This window comes from Ranitomeya variabilis, chromosome 2 (assembly GCF_051348905.1).
Source record: "Ranitomeya variabilis isolate aRanVar5 chromosome 2, aRanVar5.hap1, whole genome shotgun sequence".
NCBI classification, from domain to species: Eukaryota; Metazoa; Chordata; class Amphibia; order Anura; family Dendrobatidae; genus Ranitomeya; species Ranitomeya variabilis.
In genome coordinates this window covers 248,953,891-248,963,705 of record NC_135233.1, presented here as the reverse complement: position 1 = coordinate 248,963,705, position 9,815 = coordinate 248,953,891, and the positions used below count along the sequence as shown (strand labels likewise).

The 9,815-nt window shown below is 49.4% G+C and overlaps 1 protein-coding gene across 1 annotated transcript; it reads right to left on the bottom strand.

Moving 5' to 3' along the window:
• Nucleotides 1-4,802: 4,802 nt before the first annotated feature.
• IER5L (immediate early response 5 like) lies at nt 4,803-6,820 on the bottom strand. Its single transcript, XM_077284508.1, has one exon. The coding sequence runs from the start codon at nt 6,702-6,704 to the stop codon at nt 5,811-5,813; it is 894 nt and encodes a 297-aa protein (XP_077140623.1). The 5' UTR covers nt 6,705-6,820; the 3' UTR covers nt 4,803-5,810.
• Between the last annotated feature and the right edge of the window lie 2,995 nt (nt 6,821-9,815).

Genomic DNA, 9,815 nt, shown 5'->3' with positions numbered 1-9,815 from the left:
ATGTTATTCTTTTTAAGCTATGGCATCCAATTGTACAATGCAGGGAAAACTGGGCTATGACCTTGGATCCTCCATGTTCCACAGCCGGTGCTCTTAACTACTCTGCCTCCTTTCAGAAGTGGCCTGATGGTGCAAACATAAAGACTCTGCAGCCCTAGTAGGGAACAGCTGCGTGGAGGAGAGCGGACATTTGCATACAGCAGATAGCATTCATTCATGAGCACACATGGACACCCACACATATGGGAACTCAGGTGACGGTGGGCAATGTCCTGCCCCACCACCACCTAAAAAAGTGGGTATATAAGTGACACAGAGTCATAGCGGAGGTTTCATGATGCCAATCATCCATGCACATTGGAGGCTGCAATATTGTGCAGTGAGCCAACTATATACTGGAGGCATCAGGAACCTCACCCCTCTATAACAATGTAGTCAATATATACCCAATTATTCATGTATATAGATCATCTTTAGCTCTCTCCATATATCTAGATTTATTTTAATATTTTAAATATATTATACACACACACACACACACACACACATATGTATTTCTAAAAAAATAAAATGCAATGTCAATGACAGCGATAAAAAATAAATAATTATGATAAATTTTCCTTAATTGATCTGAATGGCGCCCCCTACATCCCGAAAGGTGTATTTCTATCATATGAAGATACGGCTTCATCGGTGGTCCCAATGCCTACGCGGGGTTTGTGTTGTGCACGGCGCACTCCGCACGCCAATTACCGTCACCTACGTGCGGAATGCAGGATCCTATCTGCAGTTGCTATAGCGACGTGTCGATGTGCGAGTGCGTGTGTCCCTGACGGGGCCGGGAAATTACTCTGGGCAAAAGTGGTGAGTGCAGTTGCTTTGGTAACCCCACGCGGTGGCGGCGGCTGCTGCTGCTGTTACAGTGTGTCAGCGCAGGTTGCACTGCGTGTCCGGGGAGGTATGCGGAGAACTTTGGTGTCATTGTGCTGCCACTCCTTATTGTCAGGTACACAGAGCTGCCCAGCCAGACTAACCAGTTCAGGAGAAAACACAGTCTGCTCCAACTGTGCACTCATTTCCATAACCCCGTGGCTTTTTCTTTCCTGCAGTGCAGGAGCCATGTGAATTCAGCTCTCCCTTCACTGTCATGGACCCTTCCATGCCATCCCTAATAATAGCCAGCACCCCCTCTCCTTGTCGCCTTCCTTTGTACAGCCGCCTCTTCCCTTCCCCTCTCTGCGGTTTATCAGCTGCTCCCAGTATTCAGCCCATTGAGCCCTATACGCTCTTCAGATGTAGCAGAGCCGAGTCTGTCTTTTGTCCGCCATCGTCAGCGTCTACCATTTCTATAGAAAACCCACATTACGGCCAAACAACACACTCAGCTCTGCTCCATCTGTTCTTTTCTGCCGCAGCAGGCTGCATCCTACAAGCCTGGAAAACCTCTGCCGTACGCAGAACGCGTTTTCCTACATCGCGACCCGTTACGTCAACGACGCGGCGGGATGCAATCAATCGCGATCCTTCTAACCCTTAGGAATAATATATGGGGGGCGTTTACAATTTTTTAGAAATTTAATAGAATTGATAAAACAACATTTTGAAGAAAAATCGCACAAATTTTCCATTTTAAAAAGGTCATATATATATATATATTTTTATCCAATAAAATTAAAAGAAATTATAAAATGCACCGTCAAGGTTTTTGAAGATAGATTGTAAAAAATAAAATATGTATTTTGTAATGTAAACCCCCTAATATTTCCTTTTTGCCCTTATTTTTAGAAGGAGGACGGAGATGGGAGTCTTGAGCTGCACTTTACAGCGTAACTAAGTTGAGCTATAGAAGCTTTGAAGAAAGTTTGAAAAATCACAGCAATCCCGCCACGGTGTGTCAGGGGACAAGAACTGCTAGTGATAAGCTCTTTCTGCAAAAGATTTGGAAATATTGGTATTATCACACCTTCCTATGGAGCGAGAGGCTGCAATTCCCACAGAGCGCCACTAGGAGGAGCTCTGGCAACTGCTTACAGCCGCAGCCCTGGGAGCAGAGTGGTGGCCGCAGCGCTTCTTACATACACAGACTCTTATTTCCTAGCACAAAATAAAACTAAAAATTGGAAAAAAAAAAAAAAAAATTTAAAAAGCTGATTCAATAATCTTATGTTAAAATGAAGCCGGGGCTTTTTCTCTTAATTGCATCTACTAAAACCGAAACGCGGCGCTTCTGTCCGCTCACCCTCCTTTACGGGATTCAGTGGCCATAAATATAAAATAGCGGTGCGATAGTCTGCACAGAGCGGGATCGATTCAATCGACTGAGCTGTTCTGCAAGATCGCAGCCGCCTGTTTTATGCCTCTCGTGAACTTTTCCGCTCGCCTCGGTAGCGGAGGAGGGAGATTTAGAGCCGGACCCCCCAAATCTCATGGTCATTGCCCCCCACTCCCTCCGTAATGGCAGAAGAGCAGATATTCGGGCACAGTTTGGGCGCTGCGTCGCTCGTTTATAGGGTAATGTATAGGATGGGGAGGGGGCCAGGCCTTCATATACTGAAAGGGATGAAAAAAAAAAAAAGAATGAAAAATAAAAAAGCAAAAAACACCACCAAGTGGCACAGCGCAGCGCTAACAAATACAGGGAAATAAGTCTGCACATGAGCAGAGGACGGAGGGATGACACTTTCATCAGGACCAGCTCTTACAGCAGCATTATTCCCTCCCCAAAACCAGCCTACAGAAACCCCCGGTGCCGGAGCCCTGACTCACGTGGGCACAAGGAAGATGCCAGCTCCATAGAAGTGATACAACTACATTTACAGGGCTACTACACCTCAGTACCTTCTAATTCTATCTTCTGACTGTTGCAAAAACTACAACTCCCAGCACTCCCAGGGGGCTTTCCCGAAGAACTCTCTATATGGAGAATCAGTACCCAAGAGTCAAATTAGTGTCTCCCTTGGTTGATAACAGAGAATAATACGTTCAAGCGGAAGTAAGGGTGTATATACCATAGAGGTTGCCCCATGTTAGAGCGGAAGGAAGGGTGTATATACCATAGAGGTTGCCCTATGTTAGAGCTGAGGGAAGGGTGTATATACCATAGAGGTTGCCCCATGTTAGAGCGGAAGGAAGGGTGTATATACCATAGAGGTTGCCCTATGTTAGAGCTGAGGGAAGGGTGTATATACCATAGAGGTTGCCCCATGTTAGAGCGGAAGGAAGGGTGTATATACCATAGAGATTGCCCCATGTTAGAGCGGAAGGGTGTATATACCATAGAGGTTGCCCCATGTTAGAGCTGAGGGAAGGGTGTATATACCATAGAGGTTGCCCCATGTTAGAGCGGAAGGGTGTATATACCATAGAGGTTGCCCTATGTTAGAGCTGAGGGAAGGGTGTATATACCATAGAGGTTGCCCCATGTTAGAGCGGAAGGAAGGGTGTATATACCATAGAGGTTGCCCCATGTTAGAGCGGAAGGGTGTATATACCATAGAGGTTGCCCCATGTTAGAGCTGAGGGAAGGGTGTATATACCATAGAGGTTGCCCCATGTTAGAGCGGAAGGGTGTATATACCATAGAGGTTGCCCCATGTTAGAGCGGAAGGGTGTATATACCATAGAGGTTGCCCTATGTTAGAGCGGAAGGAAGGGTGTATATACCATAGAGGTTGCCCCATGTTAGAGCTGAGGGAAGGGTGTATATACCATAGATGTTGCCCCATGTTAGAGCGGAAGGAAGGGTGTATATACCATAGAGGTTGCCCCATGTTAGAGCTGAGGGAAGGGTGTATATACCATAGAGGTTGCCCCATGTTAGAGAAGGGTGTATATACCATAGAGGTTGCCCCATGTTAGAGAAGGGTGTATAAACCATAGAGGTTGCCCTATGTTAGAGCGGAAGGAAGGGTGTATGTACCATAGAGGTTGCCCTATGTTAGAGTGGAGGGAAGGGTGTATACACCATAGAGGTTGCCCCATGTTCAAGCAGAAAGAAGGGTGTATAAACCATAGAGCAGTGTTCCCCAAGTCCGGTCCTCAAGAGCCACCAACAGGTCATGTTTTCAGGATTTCCTTAGTATTGCATCACCTGCACAGGCAAGCATTCAATAACCTGTGCAATACTAAGGAAATCCTCAAAACATGACCTGTTGGTGGCTCTTGAGGACCGGAGTTGGGGAACACTGCCATAGGAGGTTTCCCCATGTTAGAGCTGAGGGAAGGGTGTATACACCATATAGGTTTCCCCATGTTAGAGCTGAGGGAAGGGTGTATATACCATATAGGTTTCCCCATGTTAGAGCTGAGGGAAGGGTGTATATGCCATAGAGGTTGCCCCATGTTAGAGCGGAAGGAAGGGTGTATATACCATAGAGGTTGCCCCATGTTGAAGTGGAAGGGTGTATATATTATAGAGGTCGCCCATTCCACCGCCATGTTGGACCCTCTGGATTAAATTAGGAGGGGGTCCAGCATTGGTTGACTGCACCCCTTGTTTAAATGGATGGTAGGGACCCAAAGACAAGGGTGTGCAGAAAGTAGGGGGCATAGGGCGGTGAGGGCAGGGTCCTCGCCCCTCTGTACCAGTCTGTCATTGTTACTCTGCTTACTGTAAGTGATATCTGTATTGTGTATGTAACCCCTCCTCATGTACAGCACCATGGAATCAATGGCACTATATAAATATTATTATTATCAGCCCCGTGTGGGCAGAGGGGTGTGGTGCACCCATCGGACAGGTGGTGAGTGAAGCCCTCCTAGTGCCCATGCTCCACACCGTCACTGAAGAGTTCATCATTACCCAAAGAAACCAAAATGGTCAAGATTTTTTAATAATTTTTTTTTTTTTTTATTTAAGATTATAAATTTAAACAAATAAATCTGAACAGTTTTACCCGGTGATATACAGTTCAATATACACAAAATACAGGTCATCGGACACAAAAATAAGAACGTTTGGCAACGTGGATCTGGTACACATAGTGCTTGTAGTGCTGGCACGGCAGGCTCGTCATCCTAAACCACCTTTTTACAACAAAAGGATTAAATGCCAAAAACAAATATATATATAAACAATAATAATGGACAGATCATGTGATCAAACTGATGCTGGTCTCATGGAGTCAGGTGAAGGCTGAAAGGAGGGGAGAGGGGGGAGATGCGGCTTCACATGGAACTTAGTGTTATCATCATCAGACGGTGACAGGTCCATCTTTACTATAGTCATGGATTTGGAGGGGGGCGCTTTATCAAGTTTCCAAAACAGCCCCCCCCCCCCTCAAATCCAATATGACCCTCTAATATCATCATGATTGACAGCTGTGTTAGTCTCACAACACAAGAAATAGAAGAGGACATAAAAGTTACAATGTCGCCATTTCTGCCTTCATCTTACAACCTTAAAACTTGACAAAAGACTGGAGAAGACCCATGATGAGAAGAAGTGAGGAGGACCTGGCTTATTGTTCCTCCAGGACCTCACTGAGGGTCTGCAGGAAGAATAAGCCAGGGGTCCTCTCATAAGTGCGGAGACACAAGGGGTGGATGGGACTGGACCCTTCTCCACCACCACCAGACCAGGTGAGGAACCCCTCATGGGAGAAGAAGTTCCTCCCCAACTTGTGTGAGGAGCCTCCTCAGATCTGCAGCCAGTGCCCACAAATGAGAACATTAAAAAAGAACTCCATTAAATAGGTGCTTCTCTGCTTTGTAAAAATAAAGTCCAAAGACATTCTGGTGTGTACAGGGTGTAGAAAACAGGGTCCCATACAGGAGCCCCCGGCCTGGCCCAGGAGCTCGCAGTCCGCCCGCTAGAACGCCACGATGGCCCGAGTCCATGCCCCCAGGCTGGCCAGCGCCTGCTTGCCGCACAAGTGGCCGCTCACACTGGGCTCCGGCTCCGCCTGGCGGCTCATCAGTCCCGAGAAGCCGGAGCCGAAGATGGAGATCAGGTTGGAGATGTTGGAGGAGTCCGCGGGCTCCGGCGGCGCCAGCAGCTGCGGGCAGAAGTCCTCGTAGCGGCCCCTCTTGCAGGGCACGCAGTGGGGCTCCAGCTCGTCGTCCTCGCCCGGGCCGCTGTAGCTGTAGCCCGCCGGGGGATACCTGCGCTTGGGAGCCGCCGCCGCCGGCAGAGGAGCGGGAGCCGCCGGGAGCGCAGGGCACGGTGCGCCATGGCACGGGCACGGAGAGGCGCAGCAGTCCTGGTGCAGGAAGCCGTTCTCCACGGTGGTCACGACGTGAGTGTCCAGGTCCAGCACCGTGGTCTGGCTGCAGTGCGGGCCGGCTCCGGCGGAGGCTTCCGAGCAGCAGCTCCGGGGGTAGAAGCTGCCTCCGTGCACTAGGTCCTTGCCCGGGTGCGGCGCCAGGGCGCACGGCGGCAGCTCCAGCGGCTCCTCCACGGGCTCCAGCATGTCGGGCTGGATCCGGGGCAGCTGCTGCATCTCGTCCTCCTCCTCCGGGATCTGCAGGGGACTCAGCTCCGGGATCTCCTCCAGCGGGGCGCACTCCATGGGCTGCGGCGGGAAGGGCTGCCGCCGGTACAGCTCCGCGTAGCGCTCGCTCAGGTAGAGCTGCCGGGCGTTGCGCAGGACGTAGGACACCAGCAGGTTCTTGTGCAGCTTGATGCCGCCTCTCTGGGTGCGGGAGCTGTGGATCTTCCGCAGGGACAGGCTGATCAGGCTCTGCGCGTCCAGGGCGCACTCCATGCTGGACGGGGACGCCAGCAGCAGCCGAGGGGCACGCACGGACTCTCTGTGAACACCGCAGCCGCCTCTCCTCCCCTCCAGCCTGCCAAGCTCAGAGCTGCTTGTGCCTGATCCCCGGCTCTGGGACAGTTATATACCGCCAGCCTGCTCCCGCCTCAGCCGAGAGCGGCCAATCAAATGCGCGGGTTCACCACGATTGACAGCTAATCCACGCCTCCATTCAGCACTTCTAGCCAATGGGGTCAAGGCGGGCACTCGGTGCCATTCAAACGCTGGAGCTTTGCTCGCTGCAGGGAGAGAGGAGCCGGCGGCACAGGCGGCAGTGCTGGGGGCGCGGGCACCGCTGCCAGGACGGGGGCACTGCCAGGGTAGGACACCGGGCTACATGGCGGCAGCAGCAGTGCTGGTAGGTGCACGGTCATCATAGCATGGCCTCACCCCGCTGCCCTGGGCACAGCTAGAGATGTGGAGGGCAGTCACTCCCGGGATAGGTGCCAGTCTCTGCGTAATGAGGCAGGATTAGAAATGGCAAGTGACCAGTGGGGGCCCCATTATAGTGCAGGCACAATGCCCACAGCAATGCCACAGGGACGCTGCCCACAGCAATGCCACAGTCCAGGGACAATGCCCACAGCAATGCCACAGTCCAGGGACAATGCCCACAGCAATGCCACAGTCCAGGGACGCTGCCCACAGCAATGCCATAGTCCAGGGACGCTGCCCACAGCAATGCCACAGTCCAGGGACAATGCCCACAGCAATGCCACAGTCCAGGGATGCTGCCCACAGCAATGCCACAGTCCAGGGACAATGCACACAATGAGAACAGGGATAATATACACATTGATGTCACAGCTCAGGAATAATGCACACAGCAATCTCACAGTAATACACTGTCACAATCCAAGAATGCATCCGAGAACGCACACAGTAATGTCACATTAATAATACACACAATAATGTACATAGCCATGTCATAGCCCATTGATAATACATACAGTGATATCACAGTCCAGGGGTAATACACAGTGACGTGTGTGTATTCGCCCTGGACTGTGACATCACTGGTGTCATATAGTACAGAAATAATGCACACCAAAAGATCACAATGAGAAAAACCACTGGTACTATACAGGAACAATGCACACAGCGATGTCACAGTCCGGGGACAATGCACACAGTGATGTTACTGCTCATGGACAATGAAACAATTCCCCCTCACATCATCAGATCATGTTATGTACGGTATTATTTTTGTTCAGATGCCTTTGGTGCTGCTCTGTGCACCTCATGTATAAGGCGGGCTCCCTCTCCCCCAATAGGAGATGATGGTCTGTATATTGGGCTGATGGAGGGCTCCTCTCTATACAGCCCTGGCTCGGCTGATACGCAGTCTACCCACATATATCTACTAGGCGCTGGTCACATGCAGCTTTTTTACAGTGTCTGAACGTACAGTAAATGCTGCTTTTTCCAGCAGAAGCTGTGACACCTCACCATCTCATACATTCACATGTTATTTTTTTCCTGACTGAGAACAGCAGCATTTTGTAAATCTCCAATGTGTCAATTGTCAGTGATTTTATCACCCATAGAAAGCAATGAGAAAATAAAAAAAAAATGCTGCAAAAACCCACAAAATGTTTTTAAGCATTTTTAAAGCACGTTTAGTAAATAAAACTAATATTTCTTAAACATGTATTGTAGACAAAGCACACATGTAAAATCAGAACCAAAAAACGCATCGAAAATGGCACACAAAAAAAACCAACTCAACAAAACGGGCGATTTGAACACCGTGCTTTTACTGTTAAGAGAAGGTTTTAGCTGCAGAAAAAAAATGAGTCTTTGATGGGTGTAAACCAGGCCTGCAGAACACGCGGCGCTGACGGGAGATGCAGCTCGGTGCAAATACAATTGAACACTGCGGTGCCAGGACTGGGGCAGAGCAGAATGTGTCAGTCCCGGCGCCGACGTGCAGCAGCATGATGAGGTCAACACACTGGTGAAGTCATCACACTGCTGCCTGCGCCGGGGCAGCACAGGCGGAGATGTCAGGCTGGCAAGCACTCCACGGAGGAGCTGAAGAAATGTGCTTTTTATTTAAGATGAGGGGGAGGGGGTAGTGCACATAAAGGGGCAATGGAGGACAGAGTGTGAAAGGGGGCATAGTATAACGAGGGGCAGTGGGGACAATGTGCAGAGAGGCATTGTGGCAGAGATAGGGAAAGGGGTAGTTTGGGGTGATATTGTGGAGACAGGCAGTGTGGGGGATTTATTATATTGAGGGGCTGTGTGAGGGTATATTAGGGAGAGGGGCAATGTGGGTTTATACACTGTGTGCAGAATTATTAGGCAAGTTGTATGTTGATCACATGATACGTTTTATACATGTTGTCCTACTCCAAGCTGTTCAGGCTTGAGAGCCAACTACCAATTAAGTAAATCAGGTGATTTGCATCTCTGTAATGAGGAGGGGTGTTGTCTAATGACATCAAAACCCTATATAAGATGTGCTTAATTATTAGGCAACTTCCTGTCCTTTGGCAAAATGGGTCAGAAGAGAGATTTGACGGGCTCTGAAAAGTCCAAAATTGTGAGATGTCTTGCAGAGGGATGCAGCAGTCTTGAAATTGCCAAACTTTTGAAGCGTGATCACCGAACAGTCAAGCGTTTCATGGCAAATAGCCAACAGGGTCGCAAGAAGCGTGTTGGGCAAAAAAGGCGCAAAATAACTGCCCATGAATTGAGGAAAATCAAGCGTGAAGCTGCCAAGATGCCATTTGCCACCAGTTTTGCCATATTTCAGAGCTGCAACGTTACTGGAGTAACAAAAAGCACAAGGTGTGCGATACTCAGGGACATGGCCAAGGTAAGGAAGGCTGAAAAACGACCACCTTTGAACAAGAAGCATAAGATAAAACTTCAAGACTGGGCCAAGAAATATCTTAAGACTGACTTTTCAAAGGTTTCATGGACTGATGAAATGAGAGTGACTCTTGATGGGCCAGATGGATGGGCCAGAGGCTGGATCTGTAAAGGGCAGAGAGCTCCACTCCGACTCAGATGCCAGCAAGGTGGAGGTGGGGTACTAGTATGGGCTGGGATCAT